General features: G+C 51.3%; 9 protein-coding genes across 9 annotated transcripts; 6 read left to right on the top strand and 3 right to left on the bottom strand.

The window, feature by feature from the left end:
• Window positions 1-227: 227 nt before the first annotated feature.
• On the top strand, window positions 228-2,111 carry BJX67DRAFT_383687 (putative protein kinase C substrate; the record flags this gene model as incomplete). The annotated part of the gene is made up of 3 exons (XM_071033502.1): window positions 228-333; window positions 463-1,410; window positions 1,459-2,111. The coding sequence occupies 3 exons, from the start codon at window positions 228-230 to the stop codon at window positions 2,109-2,111; spliced, it is 1,707 nt and encodes a 568-aa protein (XP_070883623.1).
• Window positions 2,112-3,113: 1,002 nt separating this feature from the next.
• On the bottom strand, window positions 3,114-3,665 carry BJX67DRAFT_209627 (uncharacterized protein). The gene is made up of 2 exons (XM_071025556.1): window positions 3,431-3,665; window positions 3,114-3,379 (listed from the first exon to the last, which is right to left on the bottom strand). The coding sequence occupies exons 1-2, from the start codon at window positions 3,584-3,586 to the stop codon at window positions 3,278-3,280; spliced, it is 258 nt and encodes an 85-aa protein (XP_070883622.1). The 5' UTR covers window positions 3,587-3,665; the 3' UTR covers window positions 3,114-3,277.
• Window positions 3,666-4,761: 1,096 nt separating this feature from the next.
• Window positions 4,762-6,265, top strand: BJX67DRAFT_361109 (GFA family protein). Its single transcript, XM_071029833.1, has one exon. It carries the CDS (start codon window positions 5,165-5,167, stop codon window positions 6,194-6,196), a length of 1,032 nt encoding a protein of 343 aa, XP_070883621.1. The 5' UTR covers window positions 4,762-5,164; the 3' UTR covers window positions 6,197-6,265.
• Window positions 6,266-6,398: 133 nt separating this feature from the next.
• Window positions 6,399-9,203, top strand: BJX67DRAFT_209155 (putative topoisomerase family protein TRF4). The gene is made up of 3 exons (XM_071025549.1): window positions 6,399-7,268; window positions 7,318-8,008; window positions 8,068-9,203. The coding sequence occupies exons 1-3, from the start codon at window positions 6,496-6,498 to the stop codon at window positions 8,698-8,700; spliced, it is 2,097 nt and encodes a 698-aa protein (XP_070883620.1). The 5' UTR covers window positions 6,399-6,495; the 3' UTR covers window positions 8,701-9,203.
• A 1-nt stretch (window position 9,204) lies between these two features.
• Window positions 9,205-10,677, bottom strand: BJX67DRAFT_209204 (import motor complex subunit PAM16). The gene has a single exon (XM_071025551.1). The coding sequence runs from the start codon at window positions 10,353-10,355 to the stop codon at window positions 9,915-9,917; it is 441 nt and encodes a 146-aa protein (XP_070883619.1). The 5' UTR covers window positions 10,356-10,677; the 3' UTR covers window positions 9,205-9,914.
• A 467-nt stretch (window positions 10,678-11,144) lies between these two features.
• On the top strand, window positions 11,145-13,264 carry BJX67DRAFT_389787 (PEX28-32 family peroxisomal membrane protein; the record flags this gene model as incomplete). Its single annotated transcript, XM_071034548.1, has 2 exons — window positions 11,145-12,305; window positions 12,367-13,264. 2 exons carry the CDS (start codon window positions 11,145-11,147, stop codon window positions 12,991-12,993), a joined length of 1,788 nt encoding a protein of 595 aa, XP_070883618.1. The 3' UTR covers window positions 12,994-13,264.
• A 438-nt stretch (window positions 13,265-13,702) lies between these two features.
• Window positions 13,703-17,181, top strand: BJX67DRAFT_209161 (uncharacterized protein). Its single transcript, XM_071025550.1, has 2 exons — window positions 13,703-14,035; window positions 14,094-17,181. The coding sequence occupies exons 1-2, from the start codon at window positions 13,846-13,848 to the stop codon at window positions 16,562-16,564; spliced, it is 2,661 nt and encodes an 886-aa protein (XP_070883617.1). The 5' UTR covers window positions 13,703-13,845; the 3' UTR covers window positions 16,565-17,181.
• BJX67DRAFT_209095 (40S ribosomal protein eS26) lies at window positions 16,816-18,077 on the bottom strand. The gene is made up of 5 exons (XM_071025548.1): window positions 17,970-18,077; window positions 17,865-17,901; window positions 17,524-17,651; window positions 17,238-17,340; window positions 16,816-17,172 (listed from the first exon to the last, which is right to left on the bottom strand). The coding sequence occupies exons 2-5, from the start codon at window positions 17,885-17,887 to the stop codon at window positions 17,067-17,069; spliced, it is 360 nt and encodes a 119-aa protein (XP_070883616.1). The 5' UTR covers window positions 17,888-17,901; window positions 17,970-18,077; the 3' UTR covers window positions 16,816-17,066.
• Window positions 18,078-18,454: 377 nt separating this feature from the next.
• Window positions 18,455-21,248, top strand: BJX67DRAFT_209228 (CBS and PB1 domain protein). Its single transcript, XM_071025552.1, has 4 exons — window positions 18,455-18,872; window positions 18,974-19,847; window positions 19,909-20,003; window positions 20,056-21,248. The coding sequence occupies exons 1-4, from the start codon at window positions 18,654-18,656 to the stop codon at window positions 20,860-20,862; spliced, it is 1,995 nt and encodes a 664-aa protein (XP_070883615.1). The 5' UTR covers window positions 18,455-18,653; the 3' UTR covers window positions 20,863-21,248.
• Window positions 21,249-21,301: the final 53 nt, after the last annotated feature.

The following is a 21,301-nucleotide window of genomic DNA, read 5'->3' as shown; positions in this document are numbered from 1 at the left end:
GTCGTAGTATTGCGCATGTGCACCACTAGCCCCATCACGTGGTTGGTTTCGGGGCGCCCGACTTTTCGAACGAGGCCACCTCACCTGTAACCTGACTCCGACTGGAGGTTTCACCAGCTGGCCAGAAGCTCCTGGAGCCGCCTTCCCCAGCGTTGCTTCAGAGAGTACCCCACACACTTGACAACACCCATTGCCAAGCGGTGAACTGGAAGATCAATGTGGTAGCCATGATCTTTTCTCAGAAGTCGCTCCTCCTTGTGAGCGTGGCAGCGTGCTCAGCGCTGGTAGCTGCTGGTGATGATGCCGCTCGGCCCCGCGGAGTCGGCCCAGAATGTAAGTACTGCTTCAGCAGTGGCAAATCTTCTTTCTTGAACAATTGATTGTTTACGAAAACTTTGAAGCCTTAAGCGTGTTCGCGGGAACTCTCAAGTATCTTGGCTGACCTCGCTTCCTCTCTTCCAGTTGCCAAGTTCTATAAAGACACGACGACCTTTTCGTGTGTTTCTCAACCCTCCATTCAGATTCCATTTGCCGCTGTGAATGATGACTTCTGCGACTGTCCGGATGGTAGTGATGAACCCGGCACCGCCGCCTGCGCTCACCTGTCTGGCAACTCTCCGTTAGATGTCGCCCATCGCCCTGGACATAGCAGCGACAACCTCAAGGCGGCGCTTCCGGGTTTCTACTGCAAAAACAAGGGCCATAAACCGTCATATATTCCCTTCCAGAGAGTCAATGATGGCATCTGCGACTCCGAGCTTTGCTGCGACGGAAGTGATGAGTGGGCCCGTGTTGGAGGTACGAAGTGTGAGGACAAATGTAAAGAGATCGGCAAAGAGTGGCGCAAAAAGGAGGAAAAGAGGCAGAAGTCCATCACGGCGGCCTTGAAGAAGAAGAGGGACCTTCTCGTGGATGCGGGCCGACAGCAAAAGGAAGTTGAGGATCACATCCAGGGGCTCAAAACCGAGATTGAGAGCAAAGAGCTCCAGCTGAAAGGTCTGGAGGCTGATTTAGAGGAGACTAAGAAGGAGGAGCAGAACAAGGTTGTGAAAGGGAAGAAGACGGGCAAGGTCAATGTACTGGCTGAACTGGCAAAAGGTCGAGTGGAGGAACTTCGGAATGCTTTGGTGGAGGTACGCAAGGAACGAGACGAGATCCGATCTCGCGTGCAGGAGCTTGAAGACATTTTATCCAAGTTTAAGGTGGAATACAACCCAAACTTCAACGACGAGGGCGTCAAGCGCGCCGTGCGCAGCTGGGAGGATTATGCTGCTCGGGGGACTGTGGAGACGATACTGAACAGTGCGCGCGATCGTGACTTGGATTCTATCGCTCATCCCGACGATGAGCAGTCAGGAATCAATTGGGAGCAGTGGGAGAGCGAGGGAGACGACTCTGGACCCGATACTAGTATGTTCCTTCCAGCCTACAAAAGCGCGACGCTAACATGGTATTCAGTTTACAAGCTAGCAGCCTACCTGCCCCCATCGTTTATCACCTTCGTCGAAGAGAAGGTTGACGGTATTCTGAACTTTCTCGAGAAAAACGGCGTTCTCCCTCCTAAGGATAAGCCCTCGACGTCTGAATCCAGAGCCGTGACCCAGGCCCGCGAAGCCGTGAAAGCGGCGGAGAAAGACATTGGAGACCTGAAGTCCCAATTGAAAAACCAACAGACAGACCTTGAGACCGACTACGGTGTAGCCTCTATTTTCCGTGCACTCAAAGGTGTCTGCATTTCGAAGGATTCTGGGGAGTATACGTACGAACACTGCTTCCTTGACCAGACCAAGCAAATACCAAAGAAGGGTGGATCCTCCGTGCGGATGGGCAAATTCGAGCGCATCGGATCTGTTAGTGTCGATGAGCTGAACGACATCGGGGAAATTATCCAAGTGCAAAAGACATCGCTTGAATATACTAAAGGTCAAGGCTGCTGGAACGGGCCGGCGCGTTCGACGACCGTCGTGCTCGAATGTGGCGAGGACAATCAAATTCTGAAAATTGCTGAGGATGAAAAGTGCGTGTATTCCATGCTCGTCACGACGCCATCTGTTTGCGCTGGCGGCGAGGAGCCAGGAAACGTGGCCCCGAGGGCCAAGGATGAGTTGTGACGGACATGGATGTACGTATACAAAGATTTTACTAAGAGGACACTCGGATTTCTAGATTGAATTGCATACAGCGTTGGGATTCTTCAATCATCCTCAGTCTGAGCAACTCCCTTCCGAAGCGTATTGAAAGATGTACCCTCAATTCTGGGTAACGAAGTCGTTCCCCACCGGCAAGGCTACGACAAGAAGCTCGCTACGTATCAATGAATATGGAGAGGCAGAGAACACAGGGTAACGTATGGGTCTTGATTCACTAATACCCCTGTTCAGGAAAACAACATGCCAATACGTAACGTTATCACACCATGCAGCTAGAGACGACGAAGTAAAACCCGCCCTCGACCCCAACCTTCGATAACGGCGAACAACACCGTCTTCGTTACCGACAGATGTTGACTATTAATCTCGAGGTGTTTCTTGACAGAAGGGTCGCTCGCTCGAAGGAGGTGGAAGTGATTTAGTGCTGTTGTTCGGTTAGCTCTTCCGTCCACTTCACTATCTTGGCTTGCATCGACGAGAGAAGGTAACAAAGAGAAGAGAGGCAACATACAGTGCAGCTGCTGCAAGAGCAGGAGTTGCAGTCGCCGGAGCAGCAGTTGCAGTTGCAGGGAGACATGATGATTGTTTGTTGTGGTGTGGTGAGAAAACGGATGTGGATAGTTCTTTGTTTGAGTCGAGGGACTTGCGAGGCAGGATAGAGGAGAGGAAGGAGAGAGGGAAGGAGGCTGCCCGGGGGCTTAAAATACCCTCCTCTGGCTGTATGCCCCCACCAACCCCGGTCTCAGCGTTGAGAACACAGCGTTGCTTCACTCCTCCGTCATTGCTCCAGCGCCTCCCACGCAGACAGATGCAGCTGCGCATGCACAGCGCTGCATGCCAGCTTCTCCTCTTGATTCGAGCAGATGCAGCACAGTGGAGCACAGCATGGCCAGAGACTCCATGTGTGGGCGAGGCGTCGTATGGGTGGACGCTCTAAGCAGGAGCGTAAGTCTGCCCCAGTCTCCTTCCGATTTGTTTTCTTCTCGAGGGCCCTTGCTCCGATGGTCGAAGTCATGCTGAAAACTTCGACGCCCCTCTTCTATCTTTGCTTTTTTTTTTCTGCTTGTCGGAGAACAGACGGAGGAGGGGTATCAACGTGCGACGCATGATGTGGGGGTTGGTCTGCCTCATACAACCCACCATACCAGACGTGCACCATCCTCGGAAAAAATGCTTCCTTTATCACGGTACCTTGTCAGGGAGTATCGGGTTAAGATCCTGGCATCGGTCTGTCTCTTTCCCTCGTTCTATCGACTTTCAGCGACTGATACTTTGAACGCATCTCCTGGATGAGAAATTCGGGCAATGTGCGCTGGGCGGTCCAGATCAGGCCACGTTCTCAAGGAGACACTTGCCTGCCGGAGGTCGGGTCCAGAGGAAGTATCAGAAAGTGAGGCTAGCAATAAGAGGGTTTTCTGCAGTTCCACTTCGCCCATGAGTTACCATATCTGATTCCATGGTGAAATTCTGCTAGCTCGACGAGGCTAGCATCCCACCCCAGAGCAAGAGACAACCAGAATGACTGGCGTCTTAATATCGCTTTTATGCGCTGGGCATGCACCATCTTATCTTTACATCGTCACTCGCTCGCAGTCATTGGTGAGATCCATGTCTCGATGACCAGGAAGTCACCTGGAGCTTGAGCTCGGGCTCCGTCCAACCCCTCTTTCTTTGACTGCACGAGGGCATATCCCGTTCAGTCGATCCAGAAGCCGATCCAAGTGTGACGATGCTTCGAAGAGGAATGGAATGGTGACAAGAACAGGTTTTGGGTGGTGCCTCCTCCGTCACGTTGGTGTGACATGGATCCATCCTTGTGGAAGGGTGCCAGTATTTCCTGCATGAGCGACAATGGCGCAGTGCCTCTGAACCCCACGACAGCCGCATGGAGTGAAGACCGGGGTTCCCTTATGAGCATTAATTTGTGAAACTCGGGCAAGTCGTCTTTGGGCCTAAAAATTGGGACTCGGGAGAAAAGTCAAGGCGAGGCCTTGGAAGTGACAGGGAAGGGAAGAAGCTAAGGCGAGTCACGGCGGACCACCGACGACTCTGACTACGTTCAAAGTCAAGCGTCTCAATATTTTTCGCAGCTTTGGGAGAAGGAAGCTGGAACGATGATTTTGATAGCTGGAGTCTATTTGTCTTTCGTGCGAACATCTTAGCAGAGGAATCAAACTCGTCTGCTCTTCAATCCAGAATCAAAACCTGTCCATCCTCCTGTTAACCAACAGTGCGTCCAGGAAGTCTAGTTCTTCTGATTGTCCATTTCCATTAGCCAGGGACCGCGTCAGACTCATCAGGCGGGCATAGTTACCGGGCAGTTGCACTGGCCGGCCGGGCACTGGCATTCATCACCGCAGGAGCATCCGTGAGCTGTGAGCCTCAGAGTTAGCATCGTCGAAATTGATTGAGCGCCTCGATCTATGATCATTCGTGCGAAATCCCTGTCGGACGGGAATGGCACCCCGCCATCTGGCCCCGCAGCAAGAAACCAGCTGGAAGCTGAATCTTAGAAACAAACATACCCATGATGATATGTAGAAAATATCTAAAGAGGGAATCTCGTTATTCTGAAGGGTCGGGCACTTGTCTGTGAAACTGAGATTTGAGTCGGTTGTTGAGGGAGAGAAGAAGGGAAAGAAACGACAAGGCGGGGGGGTTATGGACTGGTATTTATAGGCGACCGCTGGCCCCGGGGTCTATTGCGACATTCCGAGACTGGCGAAGATGTGAGCAGATTTCTGCAAGAGGGCGGATCTTTCGATTCTCCAAACCCAACTGGAGTTGTTTGGGCTTTTGAAGCTTATTTTGGATTGCAAGGACGCATCCAGCGCTGTCAACTTCTCGTGAGCCCAGAATGGCATGCCCACCTCTGCCCGGACCAGCTTGCGTTGCGAATTCGGCACGGGAGCCTTCGCCCTCGTATAAGACCCGCAAAACTTTGAAGTGAGACTTGAAGTGAGAACTTCGTGGCTCCTCGCCTTTCTGAACGACCTTCCAGCGAGTGCGCAAAAATGGTACACTCCATCTCCTGTCTATGCGGGAAAGTAACACAGAAGGTGCATCTGGACCTATCCAGCAACAGAGAGCTGAATATCTGCCACTGTACGGCATGCCAGGCTGTTTCTGGACAGATATACACCTCTTACTATTCCCTTCGAGAAAAGCCACAGCTTGAGACCCTCGAGGAATACCAACAGTCTGACTCTCTTAGTCGCTACTTTTGCGGGACCTGCGGTTCTCATGTCTTCGCCCACTCCACGCACACGAGCGAGTATTTTGTGGCATCGGGACTACTAGATAATCCACCACAGACCAAGAGTGTCCAGCACTGGAATGTTCGCGATACGCGGGATGGCGGCCTCTCGTCCTTTCTTCCTGGCGAACAAGTTGACACGGCAATGTCATGTTGGCTCAACTCGCGAACAGGCAGTCAAGGTGCCGGATGCCAAACAAGGATTAAAAGTGCAAGCCAGGATAGTTCCCATCTACCCATACGATGCCACTGTGGGGGTGTAGAACTCTATATCACCCGCCCAGACTCGACGTCGGAAGAACCGTGGTCCCATTGGCCCGACTTGATCATCCCTTATAACTCAGGGGTCTCTGCGGAGAATGAAGAGGATGTGAAGTGGTGGCTGTGTGCTGGAAAAACAAAGTACATGGCGGGTACTTGCGCCTGCAGAACATGCCGTCTTGCCAGTGGCTTCCCCATCCAGACGTGGGCATTCGTTCCTAAGTCAAATATCTTCACCGGACGGAAATTGCCGCTGGCCTACGACGTGGGCACATTGAGACGATATGAGAGTTCTCCGACTGTTTATCGGGAATTCTGCAGTTGCTGCGGGGCATCGGTTTTCTGGCATTGCGAGAAAAGACCACAACTTATTGATGTGAGCGTCGGCCTGCTTCGGGCAGAGAGCGGCTCGAGGGCCGAAGAATGGCTCGATTGGGCTACCGGACGAGCCAGCTTCGCGGAGATGGCAGTAGATAAGCCGTTAATCCAGCAGCTAGAAGCCGGAATGAAAACCTGGAATAGCGAGTAGAAGGCATCAAAGTTTGAAAATACCATGCCCTTCCAACCAGACCGACCGTGCTTGTAAAGTTGACAAAGTTGTCCACACAATCAAGGTCGCCAAAGTCAAAGAACCTTTGGTACTGATGAGGACCACTTCACCGCCTTCCCCAAATGGTTTACTGCCGCGAAAAAGGAAAAGAAGAAAAAACTGCTTCTCACTATGATTTGACGCACTTGACCATTTTCTTCGACAAGGTAACCTCATTTTGTGTGTTCAAGTGGCTTCAAAATTTCACTTGTCATTCTTTTTATTATATATACTCCATAATGCCGCCGCCGGCTTACGAATTTCGAGGGAATAATCAGCGGTTATCACAGCAGCCCAGACATGAATTCACGTTTCGATACCCGCGCGCCGGGACGTCAGAGAGGCCGCTCCTAAGAACGAGAAGGGAGGTAACCCCAGAGCTGCTCGTAGGGCAAGATACAGGAGACTCGAGACCTGCGATGAAGTTTGCGCGAATAGAGAATCTCAGCGACAGCGAAGAAGCAGAGATGGACGTATCGTCCGACGAAGACGACGAGTTGCACCCCCGCAAGAAAAGCGCATTGGAGAGCAACACAGCACCTTCTGCAGCACCAGCCGCCCAGGCCGCGCCCACACCAAAGTGGTCCAATCCGGATCCATATACTGCCTTGCCGCCTCCAGATGAAAGCCAAAACAAAAGGTTGGATGTGGTGAAGCTGATTCGAAAGGCTCGTCTGGCCGCCAGCGTGACGCAGCCTGAACAGACAGACGCTGTTGTTTCGAATGAGGACTTCATCTCCCTAGCCGGCTTGGTAGACGAGGACGAAGAGGATAAGGCACCGGGGAATGCACCCACAGGTCCGAGACGCCACTTATATGGGAAGGATCCAGCGCTTGGGAATCGGAAGAGGACGCATGACGACGAGATAAAAGGACCCGCCAAACTGCATGGGAAGCTGGGAAGTAGATTTTCCCGAGATGGCTCGATTCTCGATGAATGGAAGCTGCGCCAATCTGAATCGGGAACTCCGTGGTTAAATCTTATGCAACCGACTCTAAGCTTGGGTACAAGGTAAGTTATATGTCTGCAAAACGTAACCCATACCCTAATTTGCGTTCAGGCTCCACAATGAAATCCTGAGCTTTTACCACTGGGTAAAGCCTATGTACTACGAGCAGGTTGTACGAGAAGACCTGGTCGCAAGACTCCAAGCTGCCTTTCAAAGCCGCTATTATGGCGTGCAGCTTCGTCCATTCGGCTCTTTCGCATCTGGGCTGTACCTTCCAACAGCTGACATAGATCTTGTTCTTCTGTCTACTAATTTTATGCGCAATGGCATCAAGACTTTCGGCGAGCGAAAGGGGCAGATTTACGCCTTCGCCGCCTTCCTTAAAAACCTGAATATAGCCATCCCCGGCTCCATAGAGACGATTGCGCATGCGCGTGTTCCGATCCTGAAATTCGTGGACAAGTTGACTGGGCTCAAAGTAGACCTATCATTCGACAACGATAGTGGGCTTATAGCGAACAACACTTTTCAGCAGTGGAAATCCGAATATCCTGCAATGCCTGTTATCGTATCCGTGATCAAACAATTTTTGCTTCTCCGGGGCCTCAACGAGGTTCCCACTGGTGGGCTGGGTGGCTTTTCCATCACTTGCCTTGTGACAAGCCTTCTTCAACACATGCCGTACAGTACTCTGTCGCCAAACCTTGGCGGCGTTCTCATGGATTTCTTCCAATTTTACGGAGACAGCTTTGACTACAAATCCGTCGGAATTCGCTTGAATCCTCCAGGATATTTCAATAAGGTTAGTTAGAATTTGCCAATGAATGGCATCCCAATGGCTGCTGACAGAGGGAATTGCAGAGGGTATACAAGGTGTACAAGGAGAACAACAATGCTCGGCTTTCCATTGAGGATCCAAACAACCCCGATAACGATATATCTGGTGGTACCCGCGAAATCGTATTAATTTTCAAATCGTTCTCAGATGCACACCGATTACTCAAGGAGCGTATGATCTCTGTGGCAAATTCAGGGGAAACCGAAGAAACTATTCTGGGTACAATCATTGCTGCCAACTTTGATGAGTACAGAGAATGTCGATTCCAGCTACGTGAAGTTTTCCAGAACGACCCTCGATTCGACCAGTACCGCCGATTACTCACGCCTCCTCCTCCTCCCCGGAGCCCTGCCCCATCAAATCCTATCCCGCCTCCTCCACCCACCTCATCAAAGTCCTCTCATCCCCTACCGGCGAGGCCTCTGTCACGCCCAAAGAAGACCCAGGTGCCTAAGGAAAAGTTAACGAATAAACAGAAAAAAGTTCAAGCGGCGAAGGATCGTGCTGCTCGTCTAAAGCGACTTCGCCCTGAAATACCAAAAATCCCAGCTGCTATCAGCAATGAAGAGGCGCTCAGGATCGGTGGGTACAAGACACAATCTGAAATGGATAAGGACCTTATTATGCGCGAAAAAGAAATTTCGGTCACTAGCTAAAGCTAGAGGTCTTGCATTGTGGTCATGCATCATCGCGCAAAGACTTTTGTTTCCTTCCCCTTTTTTGTTTTGCATTGTGGGCTCATGTATCCTATGTTAGCATCAGATACCCTTTTGTTATGGTGTTCGGGTCCTTCATGCTTACTGGGAATCATTCATCTTGCATCGGGGTTAGAACCGCTGTCGTTGCAGAAAACCCGCTAAATAGCCCCGGAAAACGTCCATCAGCAGTTCCTGCCTCATCAACTCACTACTGAGCTCCAGGCAACATTTCTATATGGCGAGATAAGTTGGTCTGCCTTCTCCCCCGCTTGATCTCGCCCAGAAACAACCCCTACCTTCATTTTATCGGCTCGTCGCTTACCCATTCATAGTGCCGCCGTCGAGTCGAATAAAAGCACGGCAATGGATTTGTTGAAAATGAACATGAGCTAGAAAACAGAATCGAATTGGACCAGTCCATCTTGAGACTTCGTATCTCTTCCTTCCACCTTCTCACCAAGGAAGCGCTACATGCGATTGCTTGGAGACGAGTGTTGGATGGGAAGGCTTGTTAAGACACATTCTCCCAAAGAAGGAACGCCGCTTACCTCGCGCACAAATACGCGGATTTAGAGTTGTATCGACAGCGTACTCCCACAGCCCCAGGTAGATAGCCTCATTCAGACTGAAAACTCGGTAAAGAAGCAAATCATCGTCGTTCATCGGTAATTATTTATGATACATGAGAATATGGGAGCGGAGAATAGTATATCAATGGTGAGGGGGAAAAGTATATCAACACTCACTCGTCCTCCATTCGTCAATTTGGCGAATACCTTTGGTCTTCCTTGACGTCCGTTTCCCCGCCTCGGCCGCGGGATAATATACAGCGTAGAAAATGCCGATCTTGGGTATATTGTAAAGAGGAGACGCACAGGGGAGCGCAAAGACAGCCAGAGCCGAGTAGCCGGAGCGCCGACTTAGGTGGGCTTCATCCATTCAGCACTTTGTTGGGATATATTTGCATCACGAGAGCGAGCTTCCTAGACGGACGAGAACGTAAACAACTGGAACGTCTAATTTACCTCCAATCCAAATGCTCGAGTCACCAAAAACGCCATGCTATGCCGTGGAAAAAAGAAAAAAACATCTTCGAGAGCGGAAGACAGTAGATACGAAATGTCGAATGCCTGCCCGCAGGGCTCGGAATCGTCCACCTTGGCAACGGTGGATCACCGATCCTTGTAAACTTTAGGCTTCCAGCCCTCGCGTAGCTCCTTCTCCTGGGCAGCTTGTCGCTCTGTCTGTCGAGCCTCCATCTCTAACCGCTCACGCGCGCGTAAAATTTTGCTCTGCAGGTAAAAGCTGCCTCCCTTCTGCGGATCGTTAAGGTCGAACAACTTCTTGAACCGCTCCATCACTTGTTCTAGATTTGCCTCCCCGTTTTGCGGAGGTTTGACATTGAGGATTTTGCATGCTTCATCAAGAGTTAGGCCGGAGGAGGCGAAGGCGTTTCCCGAACCACTTTTGCCGTTTTGGCCTTGGTATTTGGATGCGGCGGAGGCTTGTTTGTAGGCTTCTGCGAAGGCGCGGCCGAATACTCGTGCGCCGGTGACGACGACTTGGGTAACGATGCGGTGGGCCTGGTGATTCAGAGCAAAGTCGTTAACCATTTGCACAGACAACAGAAATGACGGGCACTTCGGGGGTTAGGTGAACGTACCATACTGTACAAGCGAGAGACCTGACCCAACTAAGGGCAATCTGAGAGAAGGCAAGGGAAGAGGGGGAAGCGCGAGGGCCGAATGATGGGGTTCGGATGGATGGCGATGGAAACAGACGGAGTCGGAGGTGAGGTTTGGGGAAAATTTTCGGAGAACGGGTCCAGGTCTGCCAAGACTCATCGTGAACGACTCCGAGCACAAATATGAGGCAAGAAGAAACCCTTTTCTACATATTTGGGAGATTTACCCTCAGGAATGCGATGTCTGTGCACTCAAGCCGTTGTCCTGATATGTTCGTTCCTTTCCTCAATCATCAATCTCCCCCGTCCCCCATCCCCAATCAGCACTGCTTTGCTCGGCAACTGGTATCACAGAGCAGATCACATGTCCAGGAAAGCTTCATCTGCACCGCGGGTCTTCCACCAGGCTCTTCCTCTTTTGCCCCCCACAGCCGGGCTCTAGCAACTCCATCGTCGTCCTGCTCCGAGGTTCCTCTCTCTCTCGACTTCTTTTCCTTTCCCTGCCCATCCTTCCTCATTTCCCCTTCAACGCCCGCGATGACCTTCATGGTTGCATATGACGTCTCTGTTGGATGGCAGCACTCGGTATGTGGTGATGGATGGCTGGAATGCGCAATTTGTTTCCTTCGATGCTTATAGAAGCGCACTGGCGAGCTTAGTATTCCGCAACGGTGCCGGTGCTGATGATTGAGCAGAAGATATCCCGTGGATAGATTCCATGGCCCCGACTACTCGCCACGACCATGCTGACTTTCAGCCCCCAACGGTCGCTGCTTTCTCGCCTACCACGATCTCCGGCTCGTCCCTGACCTCGAGGCAGCGCTCCAGTATCATCGTGCACCGGAAGTCTCCTCTTCTGGTTGCCACTCCTCCGCCTGTCACCCGAGCGCTGGCTTATTCGCACCCGTTCATTCTACCGCTGAATACGCTCGTTGGTTTGTTGACATGGACGACGGGTGATTCCTATCATAGCTTCCTCCTTGTGTCTGGATTCTGGGCAGTTGTACTATATGGCGATGCCATCGTTCTTTGGGCCGGGCCACCTTTGGTGGTAGTCGGACTAATTCTCGGAATGTATTGGAGGCGCTATTCTCCTCTATCAACCAGAGCTTTCTCAACCGAGAAGCACAAACAATCGGCAGCGTCAGAAAGTTCTGCTCACCGTTACGAGAGTTTGGACGAAATTGTGGAAGCGATGAGAACGTTCACCACTCGGTGCAATATGCTTCTTGAACCACTCGTGGAATTCACGGATTTCTTATCAACCCAAAGGACGGCTACCTCGGCAACCACCCGGCCGGCTCTTACTACTCTATTCTTTCGAATTCTATTCGTCACTCCTATATGGATCGCACTGACCCTACCCCCTCTGTACCTCATCACTACTCGCCGTGTCATTATGGTAGTAGGAACCATTATCCTCACATACCACTCCCGCACAGCAAGAGTTTGCCGTGTGATTCTCTGGAGATCACTTACGGTCCGCCGAATATGCGCCATGATCACTGGCCTATCTTTTTCTCTGGACGCAGACAAAGCTCATATTATGCAGAGTCATGGTCATGCTGCCAATGTTGCGACTAAGCGCCGTGGAGATTCCTCCGGCGTCCGTTTCACTTTTATTATTTATGAAAATCAGCGTCGATGGCTCGGCATCGGTTGGACATACTCTTTGTTTCCAGCAGAACGCGCCGCCTGGACCGACGAGCATTTAAATCCAGTGCCCTCTAAGAATGAATTTGACCTCCCGGAAGTGCAAAGCGGAAACGCAAAATGGCGATGGGCCGACGGCAGCGAGTGGCATATTGATGGGGCTGACGATGACGAATCCAACTCCAAAGCGTCCGATGGTGGAGGTTGGATTTACTATGATAACAAGGTATATCTTCGTAGTATAATTTCTATCCGTCTGTTTGGCCTATCTCGCTGATATCTCGCAGTGGAATGACGGTCGCCGTGGGCTAGACGGATGGGACCGTTATACTCGCCGAAGGAAGTGGTGCCGTGACGCTGAACTTGTTGAGATTACGCCGGAAGGTACGTCCTTGGACGCGCCATCCGCCTTAACTCAGGCATTAGCGAAAGAAATTGAAGAGAGCAAGAACAGAAAGGAGCCAGGCAACACCGACGCTTCCATGCTCGATGCTGATTCCGTGAGTCTCGCCCCGTCCTCATCCTCCAAAACGCGCCGACGACGTTGGTTCGGAGGATCAAAGAGTGTAAACGACAAAAATAGCAGCACTTCTTCTGCACCACCGACTTTTACCAATGACTCCGAAGATCCTGGGAAAATAACTTCTGCCATTAGTCTTAGCTCGTCCATCAGAAACCCTTCAAGACCGGTGAGCATCTCACGGTCTCGAAGATTGTCGGGGCTCTCTGGGGGCACTAGCCAAGGGAGCCCTCACGGCAGCACAATTGTCAGTGATAACTTGAGCATTCGCGACAAGGAGCTCTCAGATGCTCAGGATCGCCTGGATCGTTGGGGTTCTCGGGCGGCTGGTGGTACAGAGAGGGCAGAGAGGGAGATGGGACTCGGTGACGAAGTGAACATGGGTTTGAGTTAGCCTGATACCCTTGAGATGAGAATGCGTTTCTTTGTTCTTTTGGTCATGTCAAATAAACGTGGCACGTCACTATTGATATCATTCTTATTTACGAGCACAAACGTAGCGCTACTGGGATTTACTGGTATATTCATCTCAAGAAGCACAGGCTCGGCCGTGCAACCATCTGAATTACATGAATCAGAACGGCCCATCGTTGCGAAGTCAGTCAGAAGGATGGGAAGTAGGTTTGTGTTTGAGAGTAGCGACTAGGTACCCGATGGGGACAGAATTGATTGGAAAGCGGGTGATCAGCTCTGGCATTTCCTCACCGCCTTTGCGCCTCTCTCATGACGCCACTGGCACGCGCGCCCTTGGTAAAAATACCGGTATATTTTGGCGTTTGCTGCTAGTGCCGTTATCGTTGCATGGTTCTGTATTATAAAACAGCGTCTGTCCCCTGGGATTGTGAGCATCTTCTTCTTATTCAATCTCTTCACAATGGCGTTAGGAGCATCGTAATTCCCAGGGACACAACTTGTGTCTGATTCTTGGCGCTGCTCCGAAGCGTGATATTCTGACTTCATCGGAGGCCAGGGCAGATGCGCCCAATGAAGCGCCCAATCACGAGGAGTGGCAGTGCCATGAAACTTGAAGGTCAGAACTCGAGCCTCATTCGATGGGTGCAGTGGCCAGCTTCTCGGCTCATTTAAGCCGAGACCATTACCTCTCCATCGATTTCTCTTATTAACGAGCTTGATGCTCCAAGTGATGAGTGGAAACGGCGAGCCGACAACCGCCTTGTGTCGCGGTTGCAACTTGAAGGACCTGCGTATACCTTCCAAGTTCCACTCGATTGAGGTACTTTAAGTGATGGATACAGTGCCTCCATCATACCAATCCGCAACGACCAGAGACGCATGGCCATTAATCGCTCAGCATATCCCCTCAAGCGACCTCTGCGCCGTCACGCTTGTCTGTCGAAGATGGCATGGAGTGTTCATGCCGTTCCTGTGGGGAAACCCAGCTTCTCACTTCGGAACGGAGAACGACGAGGTTTATGGTGCGTATATTGATTAACTTTCTGGTCTTAGCGTGCTAACATGTGTTTCGAATGATAGTTGCTTTGACGAGGTTCAGAAGGACCCTCAAATATGCCCGCCTGAGCGTCCGGATGCTTACACACACTCTTCATATGCCTCCAGCACTGTCGGAAATCTATGGCGGCCCACGTCCAGAGTGGTTAAGAGAGATATTCGAATCTTTGCCATGTCTCCAGTCGTTGATTGTTTCCGAGTTACCTTTTTTCGACCATAGTGCCATGATCGCCCTTAGAGGTCCCGTACCGGGCGCGGTTTCCTCGAGGACTTATAACATCCGCCTCCTCGTGGCACAGAGCGAGCCAAATACCACCTCACAAGGTATAGCAGAGACCTTGATTCGCTTCCCAGAATTGATGTATCTCGATCTATCATATACAACTTCGGCAAAGGATCAGACTGTGTTGTCTGCATTATCCCAGCTCGAACGTCTGCAAGTGCTCAAGCTACGAGGGACCGGCTTGAAAGATATTGACGCAGAGTTTCTGGCGAATGCAATTGGGCAAAGAGTTAGATATCTCGATCTGCGGAACAATAAGCTTACTGATCTGGCTCTACGGTCATTAATTCATGCTTGCCTCCTGCCGCCTGGCCACGCTGCATATAGGCAAGGCCCACTAACTCGCACACTCCCTTTATCAACCTCACTAAACCCATATTCGCGACACTTTCCAGTATTGAAATTCCTCAGCTCACCTATGGTGGATGCGGAATTTCGGAGAGCGTTAACCAGCCCATTAACGGGCCGTTCTTGGGTTGAAGATCTACCAAATGCGGGAATTACACACCTTTATATCGCAGACAATCAAATCACGGTTGAAGGTGTCGCGAGCCTTCTGGCGACAACTCAATTCCATGTACTTGACGTAGGGACAGTCCATACCGCCAAACACGTTGACGGTGGAACAGGTTCCTTTACCATCTCCAATACCGAACCATCGGCTTATACAGGCGCTCAGAAGCTGATACCTATTCTGGGTACCCTGGCAAAGGAAAGATTGACCTACCTCCGGGCACATCATTCTATTTGCACTTCTACCGCACCATATGGGGTTTCTTTATCATCAGAGGACTTTCTACCGGAACTCCCAGCTGAAAACAGGACAGCCGATCTCAGTGAGCTAGATACTGCTGCAACTGAGATATATGAACTACCTGCGGACACAACTCCTGTTTTTGAGCTCCCAGGAAGCATTCCGCGTTCTCAGTCCCGCACTACTCCCGGTAATCATCATGACGGCAGGGCGGAACGCGCCAAACATAGCATAGAAAGCTCACCAGTCCCCAGACGAGGGTCAATTTTTGCACCGGAGGTGCTTCATGACCCTAACGAGGTCAATGGTATCAATTCAATAGGATCAACCTCCAGTCCTTTGGAACCTGGTCATACGCGCTTGGGTTCACCAAGTCCGATGTGCAGTCCTTCCGTGCCTACCGAGGATGCTCGGGCTCGAAAAATTCGAGAGTTACTCGCCAAACGACCGAAGGCGCAGCGGCCCCGACGAGATGGTCGGGAAAGCTACTTCACGTATCTTCACCCATTCCATGTCCCCCACCTCGAAATTTTAGTATTGACAGATGTCCCGTCTCACGTTCCTGGTGATTCACCGATTTTAGAGTTGTTGATTCAATTCATTACCGCATGCTCAAACGAAGCATTGCTCGCGGCCCTTCAAGCAGGATCGGACTACTCCTTGCCACCCGGACAAGATAGGGCGAGGGCCGAGCAGGAACGAGCAAAGTCTCTGTTTGCCTTGCGCCAAATAATTCTCGAAATTACTCCGGTGATTAGTTCGCGACAACCTGGAAGGTCGACTGCGTGGAAATCAATTAGCTCCCAGATTGGACAGCAGAAATCGACGACTGGTGATTGGGACTTGGAGCGGCTATGGTCTGCAGCATCGGATGACTTTAGTTTCTTTGAGGAAACTGAGTGCGGTATTCCAGAAGACGACCAAGGAAGGTACTTTCCAATATCTGCGATCAGCGAGAACATTACGCTCACGGCAGACCATGATGACCCTAGCCGGGAGAGTATTCCGGAACTGGCGGGCTCCTTCCCAAGGGCTCTGTCCGTACAGAGCAGCAAGGATTCAAAGGAGAACAGAGCTTCACAACTCCGTACCACTAACCCTGCAATCACACCCGCACCGCCTCCAATCGTTGATCTTGTCGCTGAACTGGCTTCCTTCCGACGCAGAAAGAAGCATGAGTACGAACAGACTTTACGGGAGACCTATCAACGACGAAGCATGAACGGAACTCTGTCTCCCCAGTCCCGCTACCCGACAGGGTCAGGCGACACCCTGTCTCCATCTCCGAGCCTGAGGTCTCCAAGCCCGTATCGAGGCCCTATCTCATATATCGCTCATCATGTCGAGGGCCATTGGAAAGGAGAGGTTAAGATCGTTCGGAATGCGACGCCGAAGGGCCGGCCCGGAATGGTAGACATGTACGGTAACTATTTTGAGAAGGGATACTTGTACCCTTGAGCATCAGCTTGGTTGCGAGTGTTGGGAGGGATAAGTGTAACATGCGCGCAGACCAATTTTGTGTCGAGTGTATAAACGTCTTCTACCCATAGAACGCATATATAGCGGTTGATATTTTTGCCGCCAGCCTCTACAGTGTTGTTCTACATATGCAGGTAGTCATCTTCGGTACGAATAATTCTGGCAAGCGTATGGGTAAGGAGACGCCAGTGGGGGGATGCTGGGGGGTATTGTGTGGCCTCGCTGCTGGCGGTCAAGTAGCTGGTAGTTTTTGGGTACGTTAAGCGTTTCCATTGGTACCCAGGGGCGAGTAATGCATCATAATCTTTAGTTTTGGTATTGTGTTTGAAGTCTCATGCCTCGAGACAGTTATGTATTTTCAACCCCGAGGTTGAAACCTATTCATTCCATTTTGAACCGCATAAGTCCCTGTTCAAGAAAAAAAAAGGGAAAAGTAACATTCAGTGTCGTTTAAACTAATTCCATTTTTTTCGGATATTCCTTACAAAGCCTTCGCGGCCTGAGGGGGGTTCAGCTTCTTGCCGTCCTTGTTGTACCTGATGCGTGGGGGAGGGGCACGGTTGCGACGACCTTCCCGAGAGCGGACACTGTTGAGGCCAGATGCATTAGTGCTCGTCCAGGAATATGATCAATCGAGGTCGAGGAGTCATACCGAACGATCTTGCCGTGGATAGCGCAGGAGACGCAGTATTGCAGCTTGAGGTACATCTTGGGGACGGCATAGTCGGTGAAAACGGAGGCGTCGGAGATATCCCCTGTGCAGAGTAGAAGAATTCGGAGTCAGCCCCAAGCTCGATTGAAATATCTCAACTCCTCTATCCGATTTGCTGCCAATATTCCTGCTAGGATCCAATTGTATTCCAATCGTCCAGCCTATCTCTTTCGGAACAACAAAACGTGACAGATCGGTGGTTCGTTCGATTGCGGGGTGGACGTACGGATAGCAGCGGACTCGACCATGTTGCGGATGGTGAATCTCTTGATGGCCTTGTCCTTGGGAGTGCAGCGGGCGCAGTTGGAGCAGCGCACGGGCTTGACGTGGCCGCGGCCATTCTTGTTACGACCGCTATGGAACTGTTAGTCTATTTGATCCTTGCGCTGCTGGCTCATATCCAGAGTTGCGGAAGCGATTGATTTCTCCATTTCCTGAGCATTGCAACATGCCATTGAAGATATCTTCGCTGGGAATTCGTGACGGTTCTCCGTCGGCATCACATTCAAGTCGGGATGTCGACATAAATTCCATATCGTGTTGGCTAGGGAAGGGTTGCGGTCTTACTTGTTCGCTCTCTTCTTAACCATCTTGACGGATTTCTCTGAATATTCGAGTCAGAGAACGTTGAGCCAGAAGGTTAGGGTGTTGAAAGGGGAGGCTGTGGCGTACTTTGGTGTCGGGGTTGGTTGTCAGAAAGGCTCCAGTCCCCAGACGTTCACTCTCTCAGGATGAGGAGATGTCAGTGTGTGTTGGAAGCCCTATGCCCTTAAGCGAGTCCTGGTCACGGGAGATATCGCCTCAGGCAGCACTAACATTTTCTGCCTCAGGCATAAAGGTATTCCAAGGGGGTGGATGCACGTGCCGATCCCGAATTCGAAAAGGGATTAGCGGCCGCCCGTGCCACCAGATTGCTCGGCTCAGGAGCCAATATGGCACCCTTGTTTACTCTGACTGAACAGGACTAAAATCACCTGGGAAGAGCATGAGTCCCAAGGGGAAGAAATAAAGAAGCAAAGGACCAGCTGCATTTAGTATTCCCATTGGCGAGCCGCGAAACGAGCGCCCTGCAACAAAGAGTCGTTCTTCCATGCGCAAATCGACTTGGCCGAACTAAGCGGCGAACAACAAATAGTCGATCTGGGCCAAATCCCCTGTCCTCCCCGTCTCTTTCTCGTTGGCCCGCAACATCATCTCTCTCGTCTCACTCTTTCCGCCAGTGACCTTTTTTTCACAACCTCCCTTTTTATTTCATTTGGCTGGGTCGATCCTCGAAAATACCCTTTTCCGCCCTTCCTCCTTCATCCCTTCCGTCTTCTCAGGCATATCCATCCTGAATCCCTACTCGATCCCGATATGTCATCGACCCCAACGTTCAAGGGCACCGTCAGTCATAGGACTGTCGGACGGGGCAGGTTGCCTGATTTTGAAGGCAGCGCGGCATCTCACATCCCACGACCTCGACCCGAATCTTCTTCAATAATAACATCCCATACGCCCACGAGCGATATCGGTAGTTCCACAATGAGTGCCGCAAGCAGCCGACAGAGGCAGAATCAGTCGAAACGAGATGAGGTATGAATCCTCTCCCCTAAGTTCTCTACGTGATTGAATAGACTGGCGCTGTGAAATAATATAAGAGATGGTTCGGTTCTAACCTGCGATGTTTACACCAGGCAATTCGACGAAAACTGGAGGCAGACCTCAACAAAAAGAGACACAATCCGGCGAGAGCAAATCGTGGCCGCAAGGCTCCTCCCGGTACTGTTCTCGCGTTGAAGCCCAGTCAAGCTCTTCAAATAAAGCCCTCCACTACCATCGCGGAGGCTGCACAACTGATGGCAGCAAAGAGGGAAGACTGCGTGTTAGTGACGGACGATGATGACCGGATCGCCGGCATCTTTACTGCGAAGGACCTTGCGTTTCGGGTGGTGGGAGCTGGTCTCAAGGCTCGAGAAATCACGGTTGCCGAGATCATGACAAAAAACCCTCTTTGTGCAAGGACCGATACCAGCGCCACTGACGCCCTTGACCTGATGGTTCGGAAAGGTTTCCGGCATTTACCTGTGATGGACGAAAATCAGGATATTTCGGGTGTGCTCGATATTACCAAGTGCTTTTATGATGCCATGGAGAAACTGGAGCGCGCGTACAGCTCATCCCGGAAGCTATATGATGCCTTGGAGGGTGTTCAGTCAGAGCTTGGTTCCAGTCAGCCTCAGCAGATCATTCAATACGTGGAAGCCCTGCGCCAAAAGATGTCCGGTCCCACCCTTGAGAGTGTCTTGGATGGTTTGCCTCCGACGACGGTCTCCGTCCGCACCACAGTTAAAGATGCTGCTGCAATGATGAAGGAGAACCACACCACTGCTCTACTTGTGCAGGATCAAGGATCTATCACGGGTATCTTCACCAGTAAAGATATCGTTCTGCGTGTCATTGCCCCGGGCCTCGATCCCGCAACGTGCAGCGTTGTCCGGGTCATGACCCCTCACCCCGACTTTGCCCCAAGTGATATGAGTATCCAGGCTGCCCTCCGGAAAATGCATGGTGAGTACTTATCCTTCTTCTGGGCCGGCTGCAGTTCGGTTCTAACTAGCTTAATCCGCAGACGGCCATTATCTGAATCTTCCGGTGATGAACGAGGGCGGCGAGATCGTGGGAATGGTGGATGTTTTGAAACTCACATATGCTACCTTAGAGCAGGTTCGTCAACATCGGAGTTGATTTTCGAATTATGAGCCTAACCTCTATCTAGATCAACTCGATGCAGACCCATGACGATGAGGGCCCAGCATGGAACAAGTTTTGGTTGTCAATGGACCATGAGTCAGACTCGATGGTCTCCGGCAGTCACCAGCCCAATACCCCACACAGGTCAATTGTCAGTCCCGAGTCGCCGAAAGCTAGCTTCGATGCACGAGACAGTGTCCTCCCTAACGACTCTGCTTCCCACCATGGTGGAGACGAGCACTCTGAGTTCAACCACGGAGAGCCGGTCGCTTTCCCGTTCAAGTTCAAAGCACCCAGCGGCCGAGTGCATAGAGTCAACATCCCACCTACCGCCGGTGTCGCCGAATTGGTCGCTCAAGTTACCGCGAAATTAGGTCCTGAAGTAGAAGCTGTTGGTGGAGCGGCTACATGCGAAAACGGCACACTTAGCAATACGGGCTACGCTCTAAGCTACGTGGACAACGAGGGAGATACCGTGTCTATCACGACTGACCAGGACCTTGCTGACGCGGTGACTATCGCACGTCAGGCTCGTAAAAATAAGGTGGATCTGTTCGTTCACGATCCTGCTCAACCTCCAGTGATTACTGCGCCAGTTGAGCCCGCCCCTGCCAAACGCGCAGAAATCAAGACGCCTTCTGTCTCTGAAGAACCCCTGACAGAGGAGCCCCTTCTGGCTAATCCCCGGACACACCCTTCGTACCCCTCCCATGCTCCCGAAGAGCAATTGGTTACTGGCGTTCCCAATGAACTGCTGCTGCCTGGGGCTATCGTCACCTTGGCTGCTGTCATTGCGGGAGTATTTATCCTAAGCCGTTCGACCTCGCGGTAATAGGACCTCCCCAACGGTGAGTTCAGGCTCAGACATCTATAACTGTGCATTTATGACGTCTTGTCTAAGAAGCATTGTCTTACCCATCTTATCACCCAATAGCGTGTTGTCCGTTTTGTTTATCCCATCGTGGTGCTGCGCCACCTAATCCCGATTGTGCTTTTTTAGGTACCGTAGTTTTGGCAATTGCATGACCGAATAGCGATCCGGTTGATATATCATGTTCCAATTTTTCCTTCCTTCTTGCTTGAAGAATTCTTGGATCGTCATCCTGTATCACTAGCTACGAGGTAAATCCAGGCGTCCATTGCTTGTCTTCGGCCAGCAGGTGACAGACTTATATTACTTTTTCCGGTCTAGCGCGCCAGCTGGGATGGGATCGCGATGTTGAAAGAGACGTATTGGTCTCAGTCACCTGCCCAGGTCCTCGTCTTCCATA

Source organism: Aspergillus lucknowensis (assembly GCF_044049455.1).
Source record: "Aspergillus lucknowensis strain CBS 449.75 chromosome Unknown BJX67scaffold_39, whole genome shotgun sequence".
In the NCBI taxonomy this organism is placed as follows: Eukaryota; Fungi; Ascomycota; class Eurotiomycetes; order Eurotiales; family Aspergillaceae; genus Aspergillus; species Aspergillus lucknowensis.
This window is presented reverse-complemented; position numbering and strand designations above follow the sequence as displayed.

Coding starts and splice junctions, on each gene's coding strand:
- BJX67DRAFT_209627 (XM_071025556.1), bottom strand. CDS start 3,586: ATGGGCGAAGTGGAACTGCAGAAAACCCTCTTATTGCTAGCCTCACTT. Junction 3,380..3,430: donor GAATTTCTCATCCAGGAGAT/GCGTTCAAAGTA, acceptor GGAAAGAGACAG/ACCGATGCCAGGATCTTAAC.
- BJX67DRAFT_361109 (XM_071029833.1), top strand. CDS start 5,165: ATGGTACACTCCATCTCCTGTCTATGCGGGAAAGTAACACAGAAGGTG.
- BJX67DRAFT_209228 (XM_071025552.1), top strand. CDS start 18,654: ATGTCATCGACCCCAACGTTCAAGGGCACCGTCAGTCATAGGACTGTC. Junction 18,873..18,973: donor ATCAGTCGAAACGAGATGAG/GTATGAATCCTC, acceptor TGTTTACACCAG/GCAATTCGACGAAAACTGGA. Junction 20,004..20,055: donor CATATGCTACCTTAGAGCAG/GTTCGTCAACAT, acceptor ACCTCTATCTAG/ATCAACTCGATGCAGACCCA.
- BJX67DRAFT_209161 (XM_071025550.1), top strand. CDS start 13,846: ATGGATACAGTGCCTCCATCATACCAATCCGCAACGACCAGAGACGCA. Junction 14,036..14,093: donor GGAGAACGACGAGGTTTATG/GTGCGTATATTG, acceptor TTCGAATGATAG/TTGCTTTGACGAGGTTCAGA.
- BJX67DRAFT_209204 (XM_071025551.1), bottom strand. CDS start 10,355: ATGGTTAACGACTTTGCTCTGAATCACCAGGCCCACCGCATCGTTACC.
- BJX67DRAFT_209155 (XM_071025549.1), top strand. CDS start 6,496: ATGCCGCCGCCGGCTTACGAATTTCGAGGGAATAATCAGCGGTTATCA. Junction 7,269..7,317: donor ACTCTAAGCTTGGGTACAAG/GTAAGTTATATG, acceptor ATTTGCGTTCAG/GCTCCACAATGAAATCCTGA. Junction 8,009..8,067: donor CTCCAGGATATTTCAATAAG/GTTAGTTAGAAT, acceptor AGGGAATTGCAG/AGGGTATACAAGGTGTACAA.
- BJX67DRAFT_209095 (XM_071025548.1), bottom strand. CDS start 17,887: ATGGTTAAGAAGAGAGCGAACAA. Junction 17,341..17,523: donor GGTCGAGTCCGCTGCTATCC/GTACGTCCACCC, acceptor TACTCTGCACAG/GGGATATCTCCGACGCCTCC. Junction 17,173..17,237: donor ATCCACGGCAAGATCGTTCG/GTATGACTCCTC, acceptor TGGCCTCAACAG/TGTCCGCTCTCGGGAAGGTC.